The sequence below is a fragment of the Pseudochaenichthys georgianus genome, unplaced genomic scaffold, assembly GCF_902827115.2.
Source record: "Pseudochaenichthys georgianus unplaced genomic scaffold, fPseGeo1.2 scaffold_1595_arrow_ctg1, whole genome shotgun sequence".
Classification (NCBI taxonomy): Eukaryota; Metazoa; Chordata; class Actinopteri; order Perciformes; family Channichthyidae; genus Pseudochaenichthys; species Pseudochaenichthys georgianus.
Genome location: NW_027262420.1, coordinates 1 through 13,790, shown reverse-complemented (window position 1 = coordinate 13,790; position 13,790 = coordinate 1). Strand labels below are relative to the sequence as shown.

Genomic DNA, 13,790 nt, shown 5'->3' with positions numbered 1-13,790 from the left:
TATTTCTGATTAGTTGTGCAGTACATGTACATGATGTTTAGTTTGCTAGTTATGACGAAGATTACCTTACGTCTGTGAGGAACATGCATGGGGCTCAGAGCCTCGTATTTTTAAAATCTTTTTTTCCTTCTAATTTGTTATTCTTTTCAAAATAACACACTGTTATTTACTCACCAATAACATACAATTATCCTTGCTTTTATTTATTGGTTTAATTCCATAATCTCGGTCTTTTTTGGTGTTCGTCAGGAACTGAATTTCAAAATAAAAATAACCGGAAACAGACGTAGGCCTATAAGGGACAGTTCGAGCATCATTGCGATTGTCAAAATGTTTGAGTTTAGGACGGCCGAAGACACTACACTACCCAGAATCCCCAGCTATCGTTGAGGACTACAGTCCCCGTGATTACTCTTCTAGGTCTGGGATTGGATGTTGGAGTGGCAGTGCGCCAAGGTTACAGCGTCAAACAGCTGTGTGAAATGGAACGAAACCACGCCAGACTATCCAAAACTGGAATCGAACGCCCCCCCAGAACTACACACTACACTATTGTGTTTCGCAAAATGTTCTATGGGACGTCTCTACTGAACTTTTTCGTTTTCCCACACTTAGAAGTTGCCAGTATTAAACACATTGGTGTTATCAAATGTAAAACATATAATTAATAAATGGATAAAAATCGCTGTCCATAATGCGCAGCATCAATATATAGCATTAATATACCCACATGAAAGCTCATTGATACTTTGTAATTCTACTCCACTACAATTCAGAGGTTAACCTGGTATTTTTACTCCACTGCATTTATTTGAGTTACTTTGCAGATTCTGATTAATGATGTGAAATATAAACAACCCTTAAATCAGACTTTAGTTACACCTGAGTAAAATTCAGATAAGGTGATTGTCAAGTGCCAACAATCAGGAGAGATATTTGATACTTGTGCTTGAGAAGACTAAACATGTATCTGCAATTGACATTAATGGAAACGAGTAATAAAGTATATTAATTACTCGTTATTCTCTACTAATAGTTAATTAAAGACTATATATTATGGCTATTTTGCACATCCCTTTCAAGATTTCAAGATTTTAAAGGTGTATTGACATATCATTTACACAACTTACGGTGTAGTTATGAAATGAATGAAAAACGTGGGTCACAGGTCCCTCAACAGTGCAGTACAAGACATCTATCAATATGTGTGTACCTCCACCATTAAACTGTCATATTCTGCACATTTCTTATTCTATCTACATACATAAGAGTATAATCCATATGTATAATATCAGTTAAAATAAGTGCTTCAACATAGTTAACATTGCAGGAAAGCAATATATTAGATGTTAAGTACTTTGTATTTATCTGTAGATAGATACCCCCAACGTTTTTTTCTTATTTAAAAGAAGACCGTAATCTGTTATTTAATGTTTAAATAAAGGTTAATTCGTTTTTCTGTTTTGCACCTCCTCCTATTAATATCTTTGTACATCCTGCACTAAACTGTTTTATTGAAGAGATCACTTATAGTATCTTCTTGATTTTTTATATTCTATATTTCTATCACAGACCTTCTACTTTCCCCCTATGAAAGTATATGTACTCTTAATATTTTTTTAATCAAATATAACACATAAAAACAATAATTCAATAACGTGCTTTAACCACTAGGCACACAAGGTACACACAGACACTTATGTACAACATCTGAAGATGTGTAGTTCTATTTCGTCCCTACTGACCGCCAGAGGCGGTGCTTTAGCACTGGATATGTCCATCGCGCGCGCATGCGCAGCTCGAGTACCAATAACAACAAAGTCACCTGTGACCCACGTGACACCGGCTATATCAGCCGGTATTGTCAGAGGATCTGTTCCTTTTCATCTTCTCGCTGCGCGAGGGTACCGTGGCTACGTTTTCGTAGCCTACAGCGTTCAGGCTTGAACGTTTGATCGGAGGGATTTCTCTGCAAACAGCTGGCCGCGTGAAGCTTCGCGACTGACAGTCGGAGCTACGGGTCGTTAGACGCGTCCTCCAGGAGCTGCGCCGGCTGTGCAGAGCCTAGACAGACAGGTTGTTGGTGTCAGCTTGTTGCTAGTGATGGCTGTGTTTCCACACCCGCTCCCAGCCAAGTTGTCCTGATTACCGTCTTATTGTTTGTGGCTTAGACTTTCTGGTGACGACAGTGTTCCCGCTTCCTCTCCCATAAAGTTGCCCTTATGCTCTTTTGAAAGTTCTGCTTGTGGCGTTGTGCCCGAGCTATCATTAGCATTTGAGTCCCAGCTTTGGCTGCGTCCCTCATTCGATTTAGTATGGAAAGCCAAGAGTGTCATACTTTAAACCCGTTTTTCGTTTAGATGCAGAAAGTAAGGTAAGTACTTTCTATTTTCTAGAAGCTATTATCTGGTCTTAACATTTGTGTTCTGACTTGGTCGCTTGATTGTTAGCAGCAGCCGCTTGGCTAACACCTTGCTGTTGAGCTTAACTATTAACTCAGGGGAGTGCTCCCGCTCCCTGTAGCATAGGGTTTGATTGCAGTAGCGCTAGTTCGTTGTATTACTGCTCCTAGTACTAGACTCCTAGCACTAGGATGATATGCAGAGAACATCTTCACGGCGGGTGCTGTGTGCTCGGCATGTGCGGTTACTACTGTAACCAGACACGGTTCTATGCGGGCTGTTCTCTTTCTTAGAAGCTAATTATCTGGTCTTAACATTGTGTTCTGACTTGGTTGCTTGATTGTTAGCAGCAGCCGCTTGGCTAACACCTTGCATGTACGGTTAAGCTTCATTATTTAACTCAGCCGGTGAGGGCAGTGCTCTCGCTGCTGCTCCCGGTAAACGCATGGTATGGTTGCAGTAGCGCTATATCGCGGTATTTACTGCTCCTAGTAGGCCTACTACTACTCCTAGCACTAGGACGATATGCAGAGAACAATCTTCACTGTGTTTGCTGTGTGCTCTGCATGTATGGCCATTAAGGAGGATTTCATCCTCCCAATATTATATTGTCTAGTGGGCAGCCGTTGGCTGACACTTTTAGGCACCGGCCACAGTTACTATTGTAACTAAGGTTCTAAGCCGTAAGTACTGGCCATAATTACTACTGTAACTACGGTTCCAAGCTGTGTAAGTACTGGCCATAGTTAATACCGTAACTACGGGGTTAAGCCGTAAGTACTGGCCATAGTTACTACTGTAACTACGGTTCCAAGCCGTGCACGTACTGGCCATAGGCAATACCGTAACTACGGCTCTATGCCGTGTAATGGCCATAGTTACTACTGTAACTACGGTTCTAAACCATGTAAGTACTGGCCAGAGTTACTACTGTAACTACGGCTCTATGCTGTGTAAGTATCCAAGCCGTGCAAGTACTGGCCAGAGTTACGACTGTAACGACGGTGCTAAGCCGTGTAAGTACTGGCCATAGTTACTACTGTAACTACGGTTAGATGCCGTGTGAGCCCTGGCCATGGTTACTGCTGTAACTACGGCTCTGTGCTATTCTATTCTTTAGAAGCTAGTTATCTGGTCTTAAACATGTGTGTTATTTGACTTGATCTCGCTTGATCGTTAGCAGCAGCCGCTCGGCTAACGTCTTGCGTATACTGTTAGCTTCTTTATTTTACCCAGCTAGGTGAAGGCAGTGCGCTCGCTCCCGCTCCCTCTACCGGTAATGCGGATGTAGCTACATCCCTTTTTCTGTTCGGCGAGTAGTAACACCGCTCTACTCTTCCCGTTCAGCAGGTAGCCGGTGAAGGCTGTGTTCCCGCTCCCGGTTACACTGCATCTGGCGTTCGACTCTAACTTAACCAGTGAAGGCAGTTCTCGCCCCCACTCCTGGTAGACGCCAAACGGCCTCGTTTTTCCGTTAAGCAGGTTGCCGGTGAAGGCTGTGTTCCCGCTCCCGCTCCCGGTTACACTGCATCTGGCATTCGTCTCTAACTCAACCAGTGAAGGCAGTTCTCGCCCCCGCTCCTGGTAGACGCCAAACCGCCTTGTTTTTTCTGTTAAGCAGGTAGCTGGTGAAGGCTGTGTTCCCGCACCCGCTCCCGGTTACGCTGCATCTGGCATTCGTCTCTAACTCGACCAGTGAAGGCAGTGTTCTCGCCCCCGCTCCTGGTAGACGCGGAACTGCCTTGTTTCTCCGTTAAGCAGGTAGCCGGTGAAGGCTGTGTTCCCGCACCCGCTCCCGGTTACACTGCATCTGGCATTCGTCTCTAACTCAACCAGTGAAGGCAGTTCTCGCCCCCGCTCCTGGTAGACGCCAAACTGCCTTGTTTTTCTGTTAAGCAGGTAGCTGGTGAAGGCTGTGTTCCCGCACCCGCTCCCGGTTACACTGCATCTGGCATTCGTCTCTAACTCAACCAGTGAAGGCAGTTCTTGCCCCCGCTCCTGGTAGACGCCAAACTGCCTTGTTTTTCTGTTAAGCAGGTAGCTGGTGAAGGCTGTGTTCCCGCACCCGCTCCTGGTTACGCTGCATCTGGCATTCGTCTCTAACTCAACCAGTGAAGGCAGTGTTCTCGCCCCCGCTCCTGGTAGACGCTAAACTGCCTTGTTTATTCTGTTAAGCAGGTAGCTGGTGAAGGCTGCGTTCCCGCACCCGCTCCCGGTTACGCTGCATCTGGCATTCGTCTTAATTTGACCAGTGAAGGCAGTGTTCTCGCCCCCGCTCCTGGTAGACGCTAAACTGCCTGGTTCCGTTAAGCAGGTAGCTGGTGAAGGCTGTGTTCCCGCACCCGCTCCCGGTTACGCTGCATCTGGCACTCGCCTCTAGCTCAGCCAGTGAAGGCAGTGTTTTCGCCCCCGCTCTTGGTAAACTGCCTTATTTACTAATCCAGCTAGGTGAAGGCAGTGATCCCACTCCCGCTCCCTCTGCCGTAACGTGGGTGTAATTACATCCCTCTTTCTGTTCGGCGAGTAGCAGCAACGCTCTACTCTTTCCATTAAGCAGGTAGCTGGTGAAGGCGTGTTCCCGCACCCGCTCCAGGCTACGCTGCATCTGGCTACCCACAGAATGGTTCATTCATGTAGCGCCTGTAGGGTTTCTCTTGAGCCCGAGGACGGCCACGACCGCTGCCCCTCCTACCTCGGCCGCTTCTGGCGGTCAGTGGGGACGAAATTCGAGCATCTGAGGGAGGTTCTCACGGTAAACGCCTGCATGAGCTGTAGCTGCATGCCTCGGGTGCTCAGAGTGGCTCGAATCACTGAGGTGGAACGTCTGGCAGCAGCCAACAGACACCTCTCCTTGTCACGTACTCCTCCAGATCAATTCGGCCGTTCCCGGCGACTTGAGGGAGCGATGGCTTTGTGTGCTCCCCCCAATAGAAGGACTAGAAATAGGCTGTCCTCTAAAGTGGATCGGCTAGCTGCCGATAGGGGCATGATGAAGTCGCCTCTTGGCCTCTTGGCCCTTCAGCCTGGGCGGCCTCGTGCCCCAGAGCCTGACCGGAACCCCCCAAGAGGCTCCAGGGTCCGGGGGGCTGGGATCTGAAATCCCGGGGGTGGTCGGCGGCTGCTTTCCCAGCAGCAGCTCAGTTTCTGGGCAGTCTGTACTTCCGTCCCTTGGGTGGTTTTCACCTTAACCCAGGGGTACGGACCGCAGCTCCGGCCCCTAGCCTTCGGCTGGGTCTAATTGACAGTCGTCAGCGATCCTGCAGGGGCCCTACCTCTGGGCCAAGAGTTGTCCGTCCTTTTGTCCAAGGACGCAATCAACCCAGTAAGACCCTCTGCTTAGCCAGGGGGTTCTACTCGGCATACTTTCTCGTGAGCAAGAAAGTCGGCGGATTTCGCCCGATCTTGGACCTCAGAGGAATCAACAGATTCCTGAAGGTGCTGCCATTCTATATGCTGACTACTGCATACGCACAGGTGGAGTGGTTCCCAACCGAGGGATGCCTACTTCCACGTGGGCCGGGCAAGAGGGTGCCTTATATTCAGTTCCTCCGGCCCTTGGGCAGACTGGCAGCTGCCTCGGCCGCTGGGCCCTTAGGCCCGCTGTCGTTGTGCCCCATGCAGATGTGGCTGAACAGCCTTCACTTGGACGCCAAGTGGCACAGGCACAGTGAAGTCAGGGTGTCGCAGCATTGCTCCACTCTCCGTCACGCTGGAGGGGCAGGGCCTATCTCTGGTAGGCGTGCCCATGGGCGCCATCCCATCCCGCCAGGAGACCATCACCATAGGTGCATGTCTCTCAGGGTGGGGTGCAGTGCGGCAGGGCAGGACCGTTCAGGGTCAGTGGTCTGCCCAGCAGAGTGCGCGCCGGGTCAACGTGCTAGAGCTTCGGGCCGTGCAGCTTGCACTCATGCACTTTCTACCCCAACTGGGGGGCAAGAATGTGCGTGTTCCTTGGGGACAGCATGTACATTGTTGCTTAGACAACAGTCCCTTCTAGATAGTGGACGTTCTCACTCCACTCTGAATTTATGTGGCTGCGATTCTGCCCGACATGTTCGGGTCGACGGCGCCACGGCGGGGTGCCACAGGTCGGTGTCCCTCTTTATGAGAGGGGCTTTACGGCAGCGTCCCCCTTGCACCCCGAGGGCTCCGGCTTGGGACCTGCCCTTGCTGCCGGATGCCCTATCACCTCCTCCCTTCGAGCCCCTGGCCCAGGTGGGGCTTAGGTGGCTGCCCACAAAGGCAGCATTTCTGCTTGCCATAGCCTCAGGGAAGTGAGTCGGGGAGTTGCATGTCCTCTCCATAAACAATACATGCCCGAGGTGGGACTCTCATGCGTTGCCCTTTGGGCAAATGTGGCATTCCCGCCCGGGGTCCTTCCACAAACTCACTTCAATCAGCCTGCCCAGCTGGCACGCTTTGACATTCAGGAGTACGGCACATCGAAGTTGCTGTGCCCGGGGGGTGCCCAAAGGGCGTATATCAAGGCTACTGCCTGTATACGGCAGGAGGAGCAACTCTTGAGTTTGCCCTGGCGGCACTAAAGGAGGTTAGGCCCTCTAACCAGTGGCTTCCCCACTGGGTTGTCGATACCATCTCACAGGCTTACGGGGCCAGTGGTCGCCCCCTGCCACCAGGCTGAGATGCCACTCTACAAGGAGCATCTCAACATATTGGGCTGCCCTGAGAGGGGTGCCCCTGGAGACCATCTGCGCCGCGGCGTCGTGGGCGTCTTCTGGCACATTCTCCAGTTGTCATCAGGTCAATGTCGCCACTCCCCATTCTTTGGGCGTGGTCCTTTTGCCGAGCTCCGCTGCTTCCAGTGGTGAGCAAGGGCTTGGATTCTTCATGACATTGTTGGTATAGGTCATCCAGTGCTAAAGCACCGCCTCTGGCGGTCAGTAGGGACGAAATAGAACGATAGTTACGGCTGTAACTACGGTTCTATGAGTCCCGGATGACCGCCAGAGTTCCCTGTCACTCAGAATTCTTGTGTGCTCGCGAGAAGATTCGGGGAACAGATCCTCTGACAATACCGGCTGATATAGCCGGTGTCACGTGGGTCACAGGTGACTTTGTTGTTATTGGTACTCGAGCTGCGCATGCGCGCGCGATGGACATATCCAGTGCTAAAGCACCGCCTCTGGCGGTCATCCGGGACTCATAGACCCGTAGTTACAGCCGTAACTATCGGTTTATTCATGCTTTCACATAATTTTACAGCATATTGCTATACTATTTCAGAATCAGTATTTACATTCTTACATTCAAAATGCAATCCAATTCAAATCAGTAATATCTTTAAAAACTACAGTCCTTTTTTATCAGCTGTGCACCGTTATGGTGTAAATATAACCTATCTATGAATTACATCAAATGTAAAAGTCAGCCGAATTAGTGTTGATACTGCAAGGAGACGTATTGTGTGAAGAGAAATTGAGAAGTTTTTTAATTGTTGATATATTTATGATCCACGTCAAGTATTCAGTTTCGGCGGCATTTCTTCAGTTTTTCCATAGGTCTCATCATCAGGGCGCTATAAATAAAGAACTACGGCAGATCTGTAATATTTAATGCAGCCGAACCGTGTATTACAATGCCGTTATGTGATGACTTTCAAAGAGAAAAGCAAGAGCACTCGGAATTAAGTATTATTTTAGTCTTTTCAAATGTTTTCCGGATTTCATATAATATAAACACCAAATCCCAGCATGCATTGCGGCTAAAACATCCAATCAGCGTAGCTGAGAATCTTGGGTAATCGCTCGAAATGCCCACGTCTGTTTCCGGTTATTTTTATATTCAGTTCCTGACGAACACCAAAAAAGACCGAGATTATGGAATTAAACCAATAAATAAAAGCAAGGATAATTGTATGTTATTGGTGAGTAAATAACAGTGTGTTATTTTGAAAAGAATAACAAATTAGAAGGAAAAAAAGATTTTAAAAATACGAGGCTCTGAGCCCCATGCATGTTCCTCACATACCCTAGGGACCAGAGGGTACAATGGTTGGACATTTACTACCGGCCGCGGTATGCCTAGTGTACAGGGTCCATATAACCGACTTAATGCATAGCGGGAAGTCGGTTATATAGACATCAACAGAATAAGTGTTTAACGGTGATTTAAACTAGTTTATGCGGGGAAAAGAGTGCTCAAAATCGGATTCAACAGGCCATCCACACCGACTCCCATTAAAAGTGATTGAAATGTACAGGAATCTGTCCATTTCAATCACATTTGATGACCCGTCCAGGGTGACTTTCTTCCCCAGGAATTAGTGTCTGAAAGCTGGCTAACATTACTTTAAATACAGTGTGCACATGGCTTTATTACCCATGAAATAGTGTGTGAAAGCTGGGTGACTTTGATGTGAATTTAAGGAAGATATGGCCATTTCATCCACACCTCACGACTCCCATTAAAAGTGATTGAAATGTACAGGAATCTGTCCATTTCAATCACATTTGATGACCCGTCCAGGGTGACTTTCTTCCCCAGGAATTAGTGTCTGAAAGCTGGCTAACATTACTTTAAATACAGTGTGCACATGGCTTTATTACCCATGAAATAGTGTGTGAAAGCTGGGTGACTTTGATGTGAATTTAAGGAAGATATGGCCATTTCATCCACACCTCACGACTCCCATTAAAAGTGATTGAAATGTACAGGAATCTGTCCATTTCAATCACATTTGATGACCCGTCCAGGGTGACTTTCTTCCCCAGGAATTAGTGTCTGAAAGCTGGCTAACATTACTTTAAATACAGTGTGCACATGGCTTTATTACCCATGAAATAGTGTGTGAAAGCTGGGTGACTTTGATGTGAATTTAGGGAGGGAGAGCAGCAGCAGCAGCCGCCGCAGCAGCAGCAGCAGCAGCAGCAGCAGCAGGCTGTGACCCTGGCGGAAATACATTGATTGTTTTAGCCAGGAATAAGTGTTTAGAAGGCGGGTAAAGTGTTCCTGCAGCTCCTCCATGACGGTAATAATGATTAGATATAATTGCCAGGGCAGAAAGCTCTTTTTAAAAGTGAAAAAACGATTTGAAACCGTTTGAAATGACTGGCGGGTGCTGATGGAAAGCAGGCGGAAATAAATGGATTGTTTACCCAAGAAAAGGTGTTTAAAAGGCGGGTAAAGTGTCCCTGCAGCTCCTCCATGACGGTAATAATGATTAGAAATCATTTACAGGGCAGAAAGCTCTTTTTAAAAGTGAAAAAACGATTTGAAACCGTTTGAAATGACTGGCGGGTGCTGATGGAAAGCAGGCGGAAATACATGGATTGTTTACCCAGGAAAAGGTGTTTAAAAGGCGGGTAAAGTGTCCCTGCAGCTCCTCCATGACGGTAATAATGATTAGAAATCATTTACAGGGCAGAAAGCTCTTTTTAAAAGTGAAAAAACGATTTGAAACCGTTTGAAATGACTGGCGGGTGCTGATGGAAAGCAGGCGGAAATACATGGATTGTTTACCCAGGAAAAGGTGTTTAAAAGGCGGGTAAAGTGTTCCTGCAGCCCTTTAAATACAGTGTGCACATGGCTTTATTACCCATGAAATAGTGTGTGAAAGATGGGTAAATTTGCTGTGAATTTAAGGGAGATATGGCCCTTTCAAACAGGGAGATGACTGGCGGGTGCTGATGGAAAGCAGGCGGAAATACATGGATTGTTTACCCAGGAAAAGGTGTTTAAAAGGCGGGTAAAGTGTTCCTGCAGCCCTTTAAATACAGTGTGCACATGGCTTTATTACCCATGAAATAGTGTGTGAAAGATGGGTAAATTTGCTGTGAATTTAAGGGAGATATGGCCATTTCATCCACACCTCACGACTCCCATTCAAAGTGATTGAAATGTACAGCACTCTGTACATTTCAATCACATTTCCCGACCCGACCAGGGTGACTTTCTTCCCCACGAATTAGTGTCTGAAAGCTGGCTAACATTACTTTAAATGCATGGTGCACATGGCTCTGTTACCCATGAATTAGTGTGTGAAAGATGGGTGAGTTTGATGTGAATTTAAGGGAGATATGGCCATTTCATCCACACATCACCACTCCCATTCAAAGTGATTGAAATGTACAGCACTCTGTACATTTCAATCACATTTCACGACCTGTGTAGACTGGCTTTCTTACCCATTAGGTACACCGACAAAGCCACCTCTTCGGGGCCGCTCCAAGACCCCCAAAACACGGACGCAGCAGCCCCAGCATCTCTCCCTGACATGAGCAAACAGGTTATTTCAGACTTCCATGACATACCCCGGGGAAAAGCACCTCTCTGTGGCCGCTCCAAGACCCCCAAAACACGGACTAAGGAGCTCCAGGATCCCTCCCTGCCTTGAGAAAACAGGCTAGTTCACACTTACATTACGTACACCGACAAAGCCACCTCTTCGGGGCCGCTCCAAGACCCCCAAAACACGGACGCAGCAGCCCCAGCATCTCTCCCTGACATGAGCAAACAGGTTATTTCAGACTTCCATGACATACCCCGGGGAAAAGCACCTCTCTGTGGCCGCTCCAAGACCCCCAAAACACGGACTAAGGAGCTCCAGGATCCCTCCCATGTACCTCCAGAACCTCGAGCACCTTGGGTCCCCGGGCCCCCGAACTTAAGCACTCCCCCACGGACTAAACCAAGATGATCACACCCTCAAGAATCTCGTGCCCCTGGGAATCTTAAAGGGGGGTCTACTTTGCGGTGCTTTACCGTCCGCCCATCAGCACCCATAGTCGGCCTTCCTCACAGCAGCAGCACCCAACCTCCATGGAGGATGTTTCTCGTGCCCCTGGCTACACTTAAAGGGGGTATACTTTGCGGTGCTTTACCGTCCGCCCATCAGCACCCATAGTCGGCCTTCCTCACAGCAGCAGCACCCAACCTCCATGGAGGATGTTTCTCGTGCCCCTGGCTACACTTAAAGGGGGTATACTTTGCGGTGCTTTACCGTCCGCCCATCAGCACCCATAGTCGGCCTTCCTCACAGCAGCAGCACCCAACCTCCATGGAGGATGTTTCTCGTGCCCCTGGCTACACTTAAAGGGGGTATACTTTGCGGTGCTTTACCGTCCGCCCATCAGCACCCATAGTCGGCCTTCCTCACAGCAGCAGCATCCAACCTCCATGGAGGATGTTTCTCGTGCCCCTGGCTACACTTAAAGGGGGTATACTTTGCGGTGCTTTACCGTCCGCCCATCAGCACCCATAGTCGGCCTTCCTCACAGCAGCAGCACCCAACCTCCATGGAGGATGTTTCTCGTGCCCCTGGCTACACTTAAAGGGGGTATACTTTGCGGTGCTTTACCGTCCGCCCATCAGCACCCATAGTCGGCCTTCCTCACAGCAGCAGCACCCAACCTCCATGGAGGATGTTTCTCGTGCCCCTGGCTACACTTAAAGGGGGTATACTTTGCGGTGCTTTACCGTCCGCCCATCAGCACCCATAGTCGGCCTTCCTCACAGCAGCAGCACCCAACCTCCATGGAGGATGTTTCTCGTGCCCCTGGCTACACTTAAAGGGGGTATACTTTGCGGTGCTTTACCGTCCGCCCATCAGCACCCATAGTCGGCCTTCCTCACAGCAGCAGCACCCAACCTCCATGGAGGATGTTTCTCGTGCCCCTGGCTACACTTAAAGGGGGTATACTTTGCGGTGCTTTACCGTCCGCCCATCAGCACCCATAGTCGGCCTTCCTCACAGCAGCAGCACCCAACCTCCATGGAGGATTTTGCTCGTGCCCCTGGCTACACTTAAAGGGGGTCTACTTTGCGGTGCTTTACCGTCCGCCCATCAGCACCCATAGTCGGCCTTCCTCACAGCAGCAGCACCCAACCTCCATGGAGGATTTTGCTCGTGCCCCTGGCTACACTTAAAGGGGGTCTACTTTGCGGTGCTTTGCCGTCCGCCCATCGGCACCCATAGTCGGCCTTCTTCACAGCAGCAGCACCCAACCTCCATGGAGGATTTTGCTCGTGCCCCTGGCTACACTTAAAGGGGGTCTACTTTGCGGTGCTTTGCCGTCCGCCCATCGGCACCCATAGTCGGCCTTCTTCACAGCACCACCTGCCCTGCTGGAGGTTCACACTTTAACTTTTTTTACCCTCTTCTACCTTACAAATCATCCCACACTTGAGCACTCCTCACTCGGACTAAACACCTACATGCTACCACCAGAACCAGAATATCGTGCCCCTGGGGATCTTAAAAGAAGAAAACCCATAGTGGGATTAAAAACAGAACACTTAGTAATTTTAACAAACTTTATTTACAGTAATATTGACAGTAATAAATAAATTCAAACAGGATATAACGTATTTACAAGGGGACTGATTACAACAACACACTGCATATTTACAAGTTGATCACTGGCAACAGTGGGTGAAGTTGGGGCAGAGTATGGCACCCTCTCTTCACCCATGTCTGAGGGGTTGTGTTCGGCCAGTGACTGGTCCCTCTTCGGGACATGTCTTGGTAGGGAGTCTTGGTAGGGAGCCGGGCTGTGCTCCTCTCCAGAGTTGTCACTGTCGATGTCAATACCCGCAAAAGTGTCTTCATTTCCCGCTGCTGCTGTCGATGCCGCCGCCGCTGCTTGAAGTGACTGTGTGAAGAGCAACCGAATGTCCGCAGCCTCCTTCAAAGAAGGATTATTCGCGTAAAATTTGTCCGCAGTTGCAGTGTTGTGACACATGAAATCACTCACTCTTTGGCGGTTGCCTTTGTCTTGAAACCTCTTCGCATTATCGGCGTGGACTGTGCGGAGGTCGGTGAAGTTAATGGGACTGCGGAGCCCCACATCAGCCCATGCCAACCTCAGGGAGTAGGCAAGCTTCCTGAACGGGTTCTTCCCCTCTGTGTACAGAAAGTAACGGCTCTGGGTGCAGGTCAGCGTACCCTTAATTTCCAGCCACCTCTTCATCCATCCAAATTCTTCTACGGTGAGGTACAGCTGCGCCTCCCCGAACGCGTTGGCCGTCTTGTGGTTACTTACCTGTTATGACAGAGATAGAGAGTGTCAATACAATGTCAATCATGCATATAACTGCCAGAATAAATACATTGATTAATAGCACTCACATGAACCAGGTAGCCGAAGGCAGTGCCAGTTGTATCCGCCTTTCGGACCTCGGCGTTGGTCATGTTGGAGTAGACCCCCGGACGGTGGCCATAAATGCAGCTCCAATGAAGAGTCATATACCCATAGAGCAGTGTCCGGGTCGCGGTAGTCGGATTGCTGGCCATCACATCCAGGAGCTGAGGGATGCGAGTGGTGGTCGAAGTCAAGCATGTCATTAGGTCGTTGTGGCTCGGCAGACCTTCCATCTTGTCACGCTTCACTTGCATCTGGTGGATAAGTACTTTTCTCTTCAGGGACTTCA

At 48.9% G+C, this 13,790-nt stretch overlaps 1 protein-coding gene across 1 annotated transcript; it reads right to left on the bottom strand.

Moving 5' to 3' along the window:
• Positions 1 to 12,660: 12,660 nt before the first annotated feature.
• Positions 12,661 to 13,563, bottom strand: LOC139433261 (uncharacterized). Its single transcript, XM_071202191.1, has 2 exons — positions 13,489 to 13,563; positions 12,661 to 13,402 (listed from the first exon to the last, which is right to left on the bottom strand). The coding sequence occupies exons 1-2, from the start codon at positions 13,549 to 13,551 to the stop codon at positions 12,710 to 12,712; spliced, it is 756 nt and encodes a 251-aa protein (XP_071058292.1). The 5' UTR covers positions 13,552 to 13,563; the 3' UTR covers positions 12,661 to 12,709.
• Positions 13,564 to 13,790: the final 227 nt, after the last annotated feature.

Bases quoted from the DNA above. Each gene is read 5' to 3' on its own strand.
- LOC139433261 (XM_071202191.1), bottom strand. From the start codon at position 13,551: ATGACCAACGCCGAGGTCCGAAAGGCGGATACAACTGGCACTGCCTTC. The intron at 13,403-13,488 runs GTGAGTGCTATT...CTGTCATAACAG, and splicing joins CCTTCGGCTACCTGGTTCAT to GTAAGTAACCACAAGACGGC.